This window comes from Magnolia sinica, chromosome 1 (genome assembly GCF_029962835.1).
Source record: "Magnolia sinica isolate HGM2019 chromosome 1, MsV1, whole genome shotgun sequence".
NCBI classification, from domain to species: domain Eukaryota; kingdom Viridiplantae; phylum Streptophyta; class Magnoliopsida; order Magnoliales; family Magnoliaceae; genus Magnolia; species Magnolia sinica.
The window spans coordinates 135,827,523-135,842,775 of record NC_080573.1 but is presented as its reverse complement, the minus strand read 5'-3'; the positions used below and the strand labels follow the sequence as shown (position 1 = coordinate 135,842,775).

At 40.7% G+C, this 15,253-nt stretch overlaps 1 protein-coding gene across 1 annotated transcript; it reads right to left on the bottom strand.

Moving 5' to 3' along the window:
* Nucleotides 1–6,095: 6,095 nt before the first annotated feature.
* Nucleotides 6,096–12,892, bottom strand: LOC131220728 (exopolygalacturonase-like). The gene is made up of 6 exons (XM_058215578.1): nucleotides 12,234–12,892; nucleotides 11,333–11,473; nucleotides 10,491–10,664; nucleotides 9,844–10,133; nucleotides 8,622–8,850; nucleotides 6,096–6,515 (listed from the first exon to the last, which is right to left on the bottom strand). Exons 1-6 carry the CDS (start codon nucleotides 12,381–12,383, stop codon nucleotides 6,267–6,269), a joined length of 1,233 nt encoding a protein of 410 aa, XP_058071561.1. The 5' UTR covers nucleotides 12,384–12,892; the 3' UTR covers nucleotides 6,096–6,266.
* Nucleotides 12,893–15,253: the final 2,361 nt, after the last annotated feature.

Genomic DNA, 15,253 nt, shown 5'->3' with positions numbered 1-15,253 from the left:
ATGTTGGGCTTGAGGCTATAGAGGTTAGAAGGGTGTATGCTGTGTTTCGAACCAGAGCTGAGCTCCCAAGGGAGGCAAGGGGAATGTTAGCAATCAAAATCTCTAGTATTGGGAAATTTGTTGGAGAGGAGGAGACGAAGAAGAGATTTTCTTAGACTTGGAGTATTGCAAGTAGAGTGCTTTTGTATATTTTGAATTATGAAAGTAGATATTATAATGCTTTGAATTATTGGAAGGAAGGATTTTCCTTCTTATTTTTGTTGTTGTTTCCTCCATGTACATCAAGTCCATTTTCATACTCTTGAGGAATAATCTACACACAAGAGTAAAGATCATTAATTACTTAGGAAACTCAAAAGACACTTTCTAGACTAGTCTAGGAAAACACTTTCTAAATGCTTCCTACATACATTCTACATATTTCTCAAATATTTTTATTTTCAAATTATATTTTCAATACTCCCCCTTAATTTGATAATCTTGCACTCCCATCATTTTTCTGAATTTGATAAACTTTTCTATTGTCATGGCCTTAATAAAAATATTTATGAGTTGATCTTCTGACCTGCAAAACTTCAGCTCAATTTATCCTTCTTCAACTAACTCCCTGATGAAGTGATGATGAAACTTGATGTACTTTGATCAACGATGGAAGACTGGATTCTTTGTCATGGTAATTGCCGACACGTTGTCATAGAAAATAGTAGTAAGCGATTTTTGTTCATTTTGTAAATCGCTCAAAATCCTTTTAATCCAAATTGCTACACATGTTGCTCCGGTAGCTGAAATATATTTTGCTTTGGCGGATGATAACGCAATTGTCTTCTGCTTCTTTGATGTCCATGAAATAACCTTTGATCCCATACAAAATACATATCCTGAAGTACTTTTTCTATCATCAATTAATCCCACTCAATCACTATCTGTGAATCTAATAAGCCTGTTATCTTCCTCTGTCAAGTATTTGATGCCATAACTTTTAGTTCCCTGGATATACGTTAAAATTCTTTCTGCAGCTTCAAAATGATTCTTTTTAAGCTCACTCATGAACCTTGAGACTAGGCTGACTGCATATACAATATCTAGCCTAGTATTTGAAAGATAGATCAGTGATCTAACCAAACTTCTGTAAATTGAGGCATCGACCTTCTGTGCTCCATCATTCTTTGACAACTTCTAATTTATAACCATTAGAGTTGCGACAGATTTACATTTTGACATGTTGAATCTCATTAAGAGATCATTGACATATATACTTTTCTTGTAAAATAAATATTTCACCATGGTTTTGCCTTACTTGGATGCTAAGAAAGTATCTCATAAGTCGAGATCAGTCATCCCATATTCCTTCATCATCGTCGTTTTGAATTCTTCTATCATCTTTTGACTGGTGCTAGTATATATAAAGTCATCAACATAAAGGCAGACAATAAGAAAATCATGCATACCTTCATTCTTTACATTTAAGGATGGCTCACTTAGACTTCTTTTGAAGTCATTTTAATGAGAGTGTTTGTCGATCTTGCTGTTCCATGCTCTTGGCCGCTTTGTTTTTCTGAAAATGCTTTGAATTTAAGAAAAATGGTGAAAGCCTCTGATTTTTGTTCAAGAAAATATATCCATATCATCGTGGTATAATCATCAACGAAGAGTAGAAAACATTTCTTCTTGTTAAGAGATGGCAACTGCGTAGGACCACAAATATCAGCATGTACAAGTTCAAGAGAAGCTTTTGCTCTCCATCACATACTTGTAAATGGAAGCCTGTGAAATTTACCATATATGCAACATTCACAAACTTTATCTTCTTTATTAATAAAAGGTAGACCGATCACCATATTCTTCTGCTTTAGTAATTTTATGCCTTTGAAATTTAAATGCCAATATCTAAAATGTCATAGCTAAGTTTCATCAATATCTTCAGATTTTAATGCAAAATTTCTTTTTAGTGGCATGTTGAAAGGAAAAACCTTGTTTAGTGTCATTTTTACTTTTGCCACGATTTGCTTATTTTTCTTATCCAAGATCATGCATTCATCTTTATCAAAATTGACCGAATATCCTTTCTGAATTAATTGTCCAACACTTAGTAAATTTTGAGCCAAGCCAAGAACTTAAATAACATCATGAATAAGTTTAGAATTACCTCCCTTTGTTTGCACTGTTATGACTCCCTTTCCTTCAATATTTTGAAGCTTTCCATCTCCAAGCTTTACTTAAGAATGTACCCCTTCATTCAAATCAACAAAACAACTCCAATTTCCTGTCATATGGTTACTGCAACCTCTATTCAAATACCAAATATCATTTGATTCTTCTTGAGTATTCAAACAGGAATAAAATAAATTTTCTGATTTTTCTATCTTTTCAAAAAAATTTGCTTCATTATTTGTCTTATACCAACAATCTTTATTTATATGGCCCAATTTTTTGCATATGTTACATTTATTGTACCAACAATCCTTGTCAATATGATTAGACTTTTTACAAATAAAGCATTGAGAATCATTTTGCTTGTTACCTCTTAAATTTCTTTGATTGTTGAAATCAAGCTTTCTTCTACCTCTTCTACGGCCACAGTTAAAGTTTGTCCTCCCGCGACCTCTTCCAGATTGTCATCTTTAATTTGAATATGCCTCTTGACTTCTCTTATTTACTTCCATATTCTTCTTTTCCAATATATTTATTTTAGATTGAAAATCTTGTTCAACACTTTGCTCCACGAACCTGCTCATCCTTTGTTTATGTGCTTGAAGAGAACCCATCAGCTTATATAAACTTAGATAAATCTTTAGATTCTTTTATAGCAACTACTACATGATCAAATTTTATCAGAAGAGTTCTTAAAATCTTTTCTACAATTTTTTTATCTTAGATTATATTTTCGTAACTTTTAATTTGATTAATGATACCAGAAATACGAGTGAAGTAAGTTTGAATTGACTCACCTTCCTTCATTTGTAAATTATCGAAATCTCTCCAAAGAGATTGAAGTTTGATAGTGATCACCTTTTCTGATGCTTAAAATTATTTCTTCAAAGATTTTCATACTTCTTTTGAAGTTGTTGCAGGTAAGAGTCTGGAAAAGATGCTTTTGCTTACTCCTTGTTGGATGTAAAGTAGAGCTTTGACATCCTTCTTTTTATTCTCCTTGAATAATCGTTGTCTTGCATTTGTCCATGTTGCTAATGCCGCTACATTTTTTAGTACTTCATATCCGTCTTCCGCCAACTCTCATAAGTCTTGTGAGATGAAGAGAGTCTTCATTTAAATGCTCCAATAGTCGTAGCTTTTTCCTTCAAATATCAGCACCATATTTTGTGAATAATTGAAAATGGTGTTGCTGGAACTTGCTGCCATATATGTCTCTTGAACCTTTCTCTAATACCAAAATCATTGGAGAAGGTGAGAGGAATAAGAGATTTTCTTGGACTTAGAATATTGCAAGTAGAATGCTTTTGTATATTTTGAATTATGAAAGTAAATATTACAATGCTTTGATTTGTTGGAAGGGAGAATTTTTCCTTCTTGTTTTTGTTGTTATTTCCTCCATGTACATCAAGTCCCTTTTTATAGATTCTTGAGGAATAATCTACACACAAGACTAAATTCTCTGCAACTTTCTGTAAAGATTATTAATTACTTAAGAAACTCAAAAGACACTTTCTAAACTAGTCTTGGAAAACTTTCTAGACACATTCTAAATGATTCCTACATATATTCTAGATATTTCTCCGATATTTTTATTTAAAAAAAAAAAAAATCAGTTGAAAAAAAGCTGTAGCACGGGGTCAAGATTATATACTCGGTCCAACTCCATGTAAGTATGGGTCTATCATAGATTGTTGTAATTGAATCTTATAGGTTGCTTGCTGAGTCAGGTTCGATGCTTTAATACTTCTCTAGCCTCTGAAAATTTCTGCTGCTCCTGTCTGCTTATTGCACTGTTTGTAGCCTATTGAGCTATTCGGGCCACTTAGCTGAGGCTGGGCTTTCAAGATGCCACCATGCTCCTTTTAGTCTCATTGCTCATATGCTATGTGTTAGAATATATATATATTTTTTTGTAAAATACACTCACATCCTGATACACCCACGCACTCATATCACAATGATTTTTTTAATTACCACAACAGGCACTTGAACTCATAATCTTGTGTTGAAACTCTTGGGAGTCTAACATTGAGGCATGAGTAAGTACCTAATTTTAGGACGGAGGCATGAGTAAGGACCCACCCTTGTTGAATAAGTCGAGAGTAACACATTTCTAGCCGGCACAATAAATGTTTGAATGTCCAAAATAACCTTGAATTTCCATGAAAGGACGCGGATTTCCTGCGAAAGCCTTCCGCGGGAAGTTCCTTTGCTTGAAACTTAGGTGGGGTCCACCGTGATGTTTTTCAGAAATCCACTCCGTCCATCCGTTTTGTGAGCTCATTTTAGGAGATGAAACCAAAATTGAGAGGGATACAATACTCAAGTGGGCCGTAGTAAAGGGAAAGGTGGTTAGGGAAATTCTACCGTTGAAACCTCTCTAGGTTCAACAGTGATGTTTACATGTCATCCATACCGTTAATAACGTCATTTGTACTGGGATGAACTGAAAACACAAATAATAGGCATGATTCAAAACTTTTTTGGCCCCACGAATATTTCAACTGTGGACGTTCAATTATCACGTTTTTGGCCCACTTGAGCATTGGATACGGTTCATTTTTGGCCTCATGTTTTAAAATGAACTCAAAAAATGGATGGACGGATAGGATTTCTAACAAATATGACAGTGGGCCCCTACTGAGTTCCCAGCGCAGGATCTTCCTGCAAAAGGCTTTCGCATGAAATCCGTGTCCTTTTATATATATATATATATATATATAAAAGAAATTGACAATAACCTTCGAAGAAACCGATGAAGCTAGGGCCTGGCCAGAGTTTCTTAAACCCACACGCGCGTACAAAGACACACCATTTGTAGATGCCCTTGCGAGTCAATGTGGAGTGCAAAATCCAAACCGTTGATGATGTAGGTCCCACTGTAAAGATGCCTCGGCCCATAATTCCGCCCAGTCCACCAATTAGTTTGACCATCGTTTACAAAATAAATGGACGGCTGAGAAATAGTTGGCAAAGTTTCGCCTGTTTCTAAAATTGTGACCCACCTAGGGAGAATATCAGATTGAATTTTGAGCTAGATCATCTACATGGTCAGATCTATCTGATAGACAGCTTCAATCCTATTCACGGCATGTATATGGGTTACCTTGTACACGTGTCAGTGCATCATCTTTAGATCATATTTAACGGTGATCTCATGAGTTTTAATGGCATTATTTTGACCAAACTTCGCCATGGTCACTTATCAAGCTTGTTTTAAAAAAATAGGTTGGCTGATTTAAAGACAAAAGTAGGAAAGCTCATAGAAGCGTCCTTGAATACGCCATCTTAACCATCCATCAACATCAGCTACCAAAATAGACGGCTACCACCGATTATACTGGAAAAGTTCTCATCATTGATCTGGGATTCGGATTCCTCCAGTACTGAGGTCGGTATTGGTTGGTGCTGGAAAAGCTCTATTAGCCCCACCATGATGTATGTGTTTTATCCATACCCTCCATCCATTTTCATTTTATGGTATGACCCCAAAAATGAGGCAGATCCAAATCTCAGGTGGACCACACCACGGGAAACATGTCCGAGCCATTGATCTAGACCTTCTATCTTTTAGCCCCAACTTTTATTATTCCAACTCAATGACCATGTTCAGGTAATTCTAGCCATCTGATCAACAGCCAAATTAAAGAAAGAAAAAAAAAAGAGCCCATATTAATTGGTACATTAAAATAATAATAATAAAAAAAAAAAAAATCGTATCGTGGATATATGGACCATCTATCATGTAATCCGCACCTTTAATTAACCATAACTTTCAAAATTACTATAATCAGACGATTCTAGCCATCCGATTATTCAACTAGTACCATATCTCATTGCGACAAAAAAGGCCAAGAAGCAACAACTCTCTTTCTAACACTAATCCATGTTTCAAAATTACAAGTAAATGATTTGATGTAATTACAGATATAGGCCAAAGATATAATGGTATTACAAAAAGCTATAGATTTCTCTTGAGAAGTCGCCTCGAATGCATTATCAACATCTAAAATATAAAAGCAGAAGATTTTACTAAGGCTAAGGACGGTTTTAATGAATTTTACAGCCATCGTCGCTTAGCTGGATTTATGGGTCATCAGCTATATATGTTATTACCTGCATGGTGGAGGTATTTGGGTTCCTCTGTATGCAGCTTTGATGTTTCGGCAACTGGATACGGCCTTACGGGAGCTGCCTGCGGCATTGGATTGCATGCCGTTGTAGTCTAGATGAATGTTCTGGAGTTTTACGTTCTTGCATGGGCTGTTTTTGCTACAGTGGAGTGTTACGGCAGTCCGAGTGGCTGACGTTCCTCTAATGTTTTGGAAAGAGATGTCTCTAAGCTTCACAGGCGTAGACGACTGCTAGTTTGTAGTTGAACAAGATTTCAATTGAAATACATCAGAAATAACAAGATTTTCAATCTAAATACATCAGAAACTTCCCTATCGTGCATGTTTTGGGGCCATGGTTTGGTGATCTAGACCATTGAATTTGTGTCCCTTCATGAATGGACGATGCCCAGATAATTATATTCAAGCGAACAATGCCAACCTTTTAATTGTCTGCGTGCAAATGAATGGTCCACGGCAAATACACCAAGTCAACAGAAAAAAGGCTAAAGATTGGGTGATCAGGACAATCCAATTTGGGAGATTTTTGGGTCATAGTCTGTCCATGATGGGGCCATCAGATCAATGGGATTTGATAATCCAGCTGTGGGCCCCACGCAACCTCGAAAAACATATGCTAAATGACATGGCGCTGTGATAGAATTAAGTCAAAATGCTTTTGAAAAAAGAAATATGCATGATTCTCCTGATTGAATTTTCCTAAGACATTAGGACCATTCACTGGGTCGGATCGAGTGGGCCTCAAAGCCAAATGGGCCTACCTGGTTCACTGCTAACCTTAATGCATATAAATTTGGCATGATCATATTTCCCGTGGGTGTAAAATATTGCCAAAAATAGAGATTTTTTAATCTAATAACCGCCATCTTTAAAATGTGGACAGTGGGTAGGGGTGTACACGAACCGAGCTAGCTTGATTAGCTTGCTCGACTCGACTCGAAAAAGTTCGAGCCGATTTTTTGAGCTCGAAAATGAGTTCGAGCCAAGTTCGAGCTGGCCCAGCTTGAGTACTCGACTTGGATCGAATCGAACTCGGATCAAACCAGCTCGGTGACTTGGTTACTTTGCTATTGATGTTGCTCACCAAGTGTTTGATGAAATGACTCAACGAAATGTGGCTAATGGCAAAGAAAGTATGTACATGAAACAAATATTTTTTTTTTATTGGTTTTTATGTTGCTTAGAAGGCATTTGATAAAATACCTGTAAAATTATTGCTTCTGTTTGTAAAACAGTGGGATTTTGAAGTTGCAGTCCAGGTGTTTGTGAAAATGCCTCAATGAAGAACTCGGCTCGATCTTGGCTTAAACTCGGCTCGAGCTGGCCCGAGCTGCTGACCAAACCGAGCTGAGCTGGCCAATCAGGCTTGAGAACCGAGCCGAGCCGAGTTTGAGCTGAGGTCAGCTAGTGACCAAGTCGAGTCAAGCTGAGGCCAGCTTGACTTGGTTCAACCTGATGTATACCCCTAACCGTGGGCTTCATTAGTTCACGTGCTCTCAGCCTGGGGAGCGGATTACCTTTTCCCGGGTTGGTGGGTGTTACCCTTACCGTGTGGGGCCCATCGTCATGAATATTTTTCATATCCACGCCGTCCATCCATTTTCTCACCTCATAAAAATTAAGCAAGATCCAAACCTCCGGTGGACCATACCAGAAAAAGTGGTGAGTAACCATTCCAAGCTTTATAATAGGCTACAAAAATCTTAGATCAATCTAATATTTATATATTCCCTTCATCCAGTTCTGGTTAACCTTATGAATGGGTTGGATGGAAAATAGACGTTACAGATCTTTTAAAGGTGGTCCTTAGGAAGATTTTAATGGTGAATGTTCAATCATCACCATTTCTTGTGGTGTGATCCACATGAGATTTGGATATGCTTATGTTTTGGGATCGAGCCTAAAATGGTCTGAAAAAATGAATGGACGGAGTGGATATACAACATATCATCGAGGTGGGTCCTACGGTAAGTATAACACCCGCTAAGCTGTTACCCAGGTAACACCTAATCCGCACCCCTGGCGCTGACCCTATTCTTGCATGATATCCGGTCATTGCTTTAAAACTCAGCCACTCGACTTCGCAGAATTTCAAACTACGCCACTAGGAAATGTGCTTGTGAGAGAGATTCAACCTCGAGTTGACTCACTGACTCAGTCTAGTCAATGTAAGTCGTGACAACCTGACCCAAGTCGTTCACCTGGTCACGAACCCGCCCAGCATGGGCTGCACCAATGTACTTATGTTCACCTGACTAGGCATTCAAAAGGCCTGATCGATGAAAGTCATGCATGCGCAAAGGTGGTGCAGGTTAGGATCACATAATCACGTACCGCGGAAGCACATTTTCTGTACGGACAGTAGGTCTGGTCGATGATGATGGGATTTCGAACGTTGTTCATGACTATGTTCCGGAATGTCATGTTGTTAGCAGAACTGCTCCCCGGTGGGTTAGACCATGTCTTTATCCGGACGCCATTTTCAGTCCCAACAAAGGTGCAATCTGCCACCACCAGTCCGCTCACATCGATTTCACGATGATATCTTCCCAGGCTCCCCACACTACAACAAGAACGTCCCAAAAAACAAGTAATTAGTTCAGACAACATCCCACCTGTTGGTGCATGATCATACCAGCATTAGTTCACCGAATCCCCCTAGCAATGACGGAAGAGCAACCCCATATGAAAGATGTCCACCCACATGGTATTAGACCAATTTTTCTATGTGGCCTCATACACTCGAGATCCAAAACTACATGGAAACGGATTGGCTACTCTTGCCACCAGCCCAGTGGCTGGTGGTCGGTGCTCTGTGGGCCCCACCATGATGTATGTGTTTCATCCATTCCGTTCATCTATTTTTACAGATCATTTTAGCACTTGATCCCAAAAATTAGAGGAATATAAATTGCAGGTGGACCATACCACAGGAAAACAATAGTGATTGGATATCCACCATTAAAATCCTCCTAAGGCACACTGTACTGTTTATTATTAGGTCATACAGACCCAGATGAAGGGAAGGAAAAAAGATCAGCTTGATCCAAAACTTTTATGGCCTCCAAAAAGTTTTTAATGGTCGACGGTCATTCAACACTGTTTCCTATAATGTGGTCCACTTGAGATTGGGATATACCTCATTTTCAGTCTCATACCATAAAATGATGTATAAAAATAGATGGACTAGCATGGATGAAATATATACATCGTGGTGGGGCCACGGAGCACTGGCAATCCATGTGCCCTGTAAATAAGAATTCCTGACCTCCTGTTCTGCATGTAACATCAGGATTGCAAGGGATTTCTATTAACTCTATTTATAAGAAATTCATCAGATGTACCCCACCATGTGCCTGCTCAATTTAGTTAAATAAGTAGACCAAAAGTACACTTTCAGCCTATTAATGCATCCATTTGATCTTTTAGTCTATGTGTAACCATGGTTGGCCACACTGAATGAATGGCCCATGGATCTCTTGCACAAGTGGGCCCGTTCCTAGCTTTTCATTGATCCAACATATGCATTATTTTGAGAGTAAGAAGAGCGGTCCACCTGATTCCATGGCCTGGTCCACAAGTAACACCTCTGATGAAAAGGTCTTTGCTGCCATGTCCGACGGAGATGCAGTCGTCACCGGTCCCGATCTTGGCTGAGTCAATGGTGATGCCGGTGCTCCGCTCGATATGGATGCCGTCTGTGTTGGGGCTCTCATCTGGTGCAATGATTTTGAAACCCGTGGCTCGGAAGTTGGTGCAGTCGACCAAACCATAATGAAAGTGTTTGCTGTTCAGCGACGTTATGCCTTTCACTAGCGTGTTTCTCATCTGCACGAACTTGAGTGACTGCAATTACAACAAGCAACAGAGAATAGGTGAAGAGAGGCCCAGTCCTAGTAGGCGGAGCTCACATGCGGCCCAAATGATTGTAACCATCCATCTGTCATCATGGAACTTGAAAACCAGAACTCGACGGTCCACACGTGCTGGATTAGGCATGTGTCATGCAAAACAAATCTAAAACTACACATCTGGTGGGCCCCGTAATCAAACAACACATTTATAGTGAATGGGAACATTTACAAGTGTTTTTAAACGGTCCATTCTTTTTGTACAAAGGTGGGCCCCATTTGATGAATGGGCCATCTTAGACACCAGCCGTAGATTTCAAGCCCAAGCGGCCAAGTTTTGAGAGAGACGTACCGTTGGAAGAAGTCTGCATGTCCTGCTAGTGGGGCATTTATTGTACGGCCAAGCTTTGGCACCTTGGCCATCAAAGGTCCCACCTCCACTCAAAGTCAACCTATCTATCCATCCAAACTGCACCCACTCCTCTGACGGGCGGAACTTATTCAGGTCCGCTGCCTTTATATAACCCTGCAAACGGCCAACCCATATTTTTAGGATTTTTCTCATCATTCTCAAATCCATTTCTATTGAGATAAAAATATTAGAAACAATTTTAAAAATCTGAGATTACATCTTAAACATACACGTGGCAGGCGGATGGTTAATGGGGATCGTCCATTTCGTCGATCCTACATTGGGGGACCACAGTTTTAAACCAACCGGACGATCTTAGCCATCGCTTCTTCTTCTTCTTCTTCTTGTTTTTTCCAGGAGTAACGGTCAGATATCCAAGCAGTAAGGTTTTCTGAGGTGTTGAGTGTTCACTGCAGGGGCCACTATATGGACGGTCCCGATTCAACGTGCCCTGCCACGTGTACATTGAGAGGTTTGTGTTGAAATTTTAACGCGAAGGCTTCCACTCAACCATTTCCTACGTATAAAACTTGACTGGGTAGCTGCCACATGTAGAGTGGGGTCCACCACCAGATCGAGGCGGCATCGACCTACTTGGGTGGGCCCCACACCTTATATAGCAACTTCTCAATCATCAATACCTCTTCATCCACTACTGATGGGGATGTGATGGTATGGACAGCCAATGATGAACATGCATGATGGTGGGGCCACCTGAGAACGGCCCAGATCTCACACACGCGTGACATGCGAGCAAGTAGTAGTAAGGTTTAGAATCTTGCCTGCACGTTCATTGTTATGGATGGTACGTTCTTGCATGGGCCATGAAATTGAACTGGGCCGAGCAGATACGTAGCTTTAGGAATCAGGAGCCTCGCAGCGCCAGTGGAACTGCATGCTGCCTTCCAGGCGGCCATAAAAGCCTGCAATCACCAAAACAAACAAACATCATATCCCTACGTACATGGTAGAAAAATCCAGTAGAAAACGTTAACGTGCGCCCAAGGAACATTTTGTAATTAAGGGATGTTTGGTTGCACCAAATTTTATTTTCTATTGATATTTGGTGCAGCCAAACGCTACATAAAACACATTACGGGAGATGAAGCAAAACCCAAAGATCCATTTTTAAAAAAATGATATTCACCAAAAAAGAGATGGATGATCGCACACAATCATAGCATGATACCTGCATTCGTTATTCCAGCCCTGTTGGACATGGTGCCAAAAGATGAGCCCCAGAACCACAACGATCAGCTGGCCTGAAATTCAGGCCAATCCACTCATCAGGTGGGCCACACCACCAAAAAAATTCGCCTTCTGCTGTCCACTGATTTCAACGGTGCGGTCCCAGCTGATCGTCATGACGGGGCCCACCTTTTCCCTACGGCTTGGATGCTGTATACACGCGGCTGGCTGTCTGGCTGGATAAACGGTGCAGCATCGTCAACATAGCAATGCTGGCCTGTATAGATAGGTGGAAATAAAAAAGCAATTGAGGAAATGAAATCAAGTTCCTTAGATGTGACGGTTTCCCTCGCTTTCAAGAGGGGAGGATTGAGGAAATTGATTTCCTTTCTCTTTAGATTTCCTTTTCCACAGTTTTCCTTTCCTCGTCTACTTTTGATTTTCACCACCCCAAAAAAATAATAATAATAAATAAATAAAATAGAAAACCCAGACCTTGCTATCGTCGGTTCTACCGTCGGCGCGAGCACCATAGTCCTTGACATTGAAATATCCAGAGCTCCCTCTTTTCGCAGCTTCAGCAATCCCATTAAAAATATATAGAATGCAGACGAAGAAGCATAACTCTATTAACTGGATTATCATTTCGTTTTTATTTTTTTATTTTATTTTATTTTATTTTATTTTTCCTTTGTGGGAGGGAGATCTGAAGCTCTCTGGGTGTAGTGGGCGTTTGTAATTTATAGGGATTTGAATTTTCAAAAAAGTGGGTTTTGGACTTTGGAGTTCCTTAACTGTCGTAACTCCCTCCCCACTAACATCATTTGTTCATAACCGCCGATGGTTATTATCCTTGGATGAGAATGAAAGTCCGCTTCTACCGAGTAGAAAGAATGAGGAAACGGTGGAGACCCTGTCCACCGTACTCGTGGCAGTGGGACGTCATGGCCTACGGTTAACCGGCATTTCCCCACACGTTTTTCTTATTGACTTACGACTGCTGTGCTTTTGCTTACCACCGTCCGTTTGGTAGCAAGAAATTGGATTTCTAGGATCCTTTGATTCGAATTAGGCTGTAACCATGGTCCATCCGTGGTAGGACGGACCACCTACGTTTAGGTGGACGGGGCTAGTTACCGGGGATTTCCTGGAAAGCCTTTCGCAGGAAGTTCCCACGCTAGAAACCTATGTGGGCCCACCGTGATGTTTGTGAGAAATCCACCCCGTTCATTCGTTTTGTGAGATATTTTAGGACAAAAGTTAAAAGGTGTGCAGGGTCCAAGACTCAAGTGGGCCGCAAAAAAGGAAAAGGTGGGTAGAGAAATTCCTACCGTTGAAACCTCCCTGGGGTTGATAGTGATGTTTGCATGCCATCCATGCCGTTCATAACGTCATTCCTACTGGGATGAACTGAAAACAAGAATATTTTCCTGATTCAAAGCTTCTTTGGCCCCCACAAATATTTCAACTGTGGACGTTCGATCCTCACGTTTTTGCCCAGTTAAGTCTTGTATCCTGCTCAGTTTTGGATTCATTCCTAAAATGAGCTCACAAGACTGATGGACGGTGTGGATTTCTCACTAACATCACATTAGACCTACCTAGGTTCTCAGTGCGGGAACTTCCAGCCAAAGGCTTTGGCAAGAAATCCGCGTCCGTTGTGGCAGTGGATTAGGTGCGGCCCTTACCGTGGGGCCTACCTTGATGCATGTATTCTATATCTACGCCATCCATCCGTTTTTCCATATCATTTTGAGCCACGATCCCAAAAATGAAGCAGATCTGTGGAAACAGTGGTGAATTGATTGAGCGCTCCACCACTAAAAACTTCCTAGAGCCCACCGTAATGTTTATTTGCCACACAACCTGTTGATGAGGTGATATAAACCCGGATGAAGGGATAAAATAAAAACAAATCTCAGCTTGATTCAGAATTTTTGTGGCCCACAATAAGTTTTTAGTGGTCAATCACCACTATTTATATGGTATGGTCCACCTAAGATTTGGATCTGCTTCATTTTTGGGATCATGCCCCAAAATGATATGGAAAAACGGATGGACGGCATGGATGTATAATACAGCATCAAGGTGGGCCCAACAGTGAGGGCCGTACCTAATCTAGCTCCCCTTGGTTACGAGGCAACCTGATCCGTAGTGCACGGGCGCGCATGTATTACATACATCCCATCCATCCATTGGACTTTATTGAGAATGAGTTGGGCCCCAGAATCACAATAGTCCGATTGGAGAGAACCTGTTTTCGCAGTCGACAGGCAGGATGGGCCGGGCCCATTCAAAATTTTGATTTTTGCCCGGCCCGAGCCCAGCTTATTGAGAGCCCCAGTTGGTATTCACAGCATTTGCATACGCACATGCTTTAGTTTTTACGCATTCATTTGCACTGTAATAGTTTTTACCGTGTTTTATCATAGAGCTTTGCTAAACGCACGCGCGTGCGTAATAAAGCTTGTACAAGCACCACACGTGCCCGCGTGGCATGATAGGTATGAGATCCAATCCGTCCTATCAGAAAGGAAGCACTATACAGATGCCCTGGCCCAAGATTTAGGTTACTCCATTGGTCAGGTGGGCAGCAGTTTGCAAAACAAATGAACGGCTCTGAAAAACTTAGCTGAAGTTCTCTAATCCATCCACCAGTTTCTAACATTGGGGCTACGTGCTGAGTGGACCAGATTTGCTTTCCGCAAAACATGTAGGTCGGACAGACTTGATGGATGTATTGGATCTTGAACATACAGATGGATAGAAATATTCCCAAACACCTTTACACCATCTTCTATTTTAAAAGTGAAGCTACTGGTGGTGTTACGAAGCAAATTGTTCAAGCGTTGCTCTGTCTTGCTCATAGATCGTATTTGTATGGCTTTCATGGCGGATGAAACCTTCAGCTCATAGCAGCTACGACCAAGGCCCATTCTTTGATCTCAGGCCCGTCAAAACTCTGCTATTTAACGTCAGGACAGGACCATCCTTCCATCAAGACCTACACCATGGATGATCCGTAACCAAAAGTCACCAACTGGATGATTCTATCGATCCTATCAACACCAACAAAGGGACGGTGAGCTATATCGCTGCACTTTTTACACAAGGCCCATCCACAATGGGGAGCTTTCCAATGACCGTTGTCATCAGGGAAATCCCAAATCACATCAATCAGACCATCTTAACCATTCAAGTGATCTCAGGATGGGTTTTAGTCCCAGCAACCCAGATCTACTCAGTTTGATCTTGAGGTGTATTGGCCTGACTCGCCTGGACGCGGTTTGGCTAGTGACGCCGCCATCAGCCAGGTGGCTAGTGGTCAGTGCCATGTGGACCCCACCGTGATGTATGTGTTTTATCCGCACCATCCATCCATTTTGAAAGATAATTTTAGAGCTTGATGCCAAAAATTAGGTAGATCTAAATCTCAGGTGGACCACACCATGGGAAAACAGTAGTGATTGAATTTCCACCATTAAAAACCTCCTAGGGCCCACTGCAATGGTTAT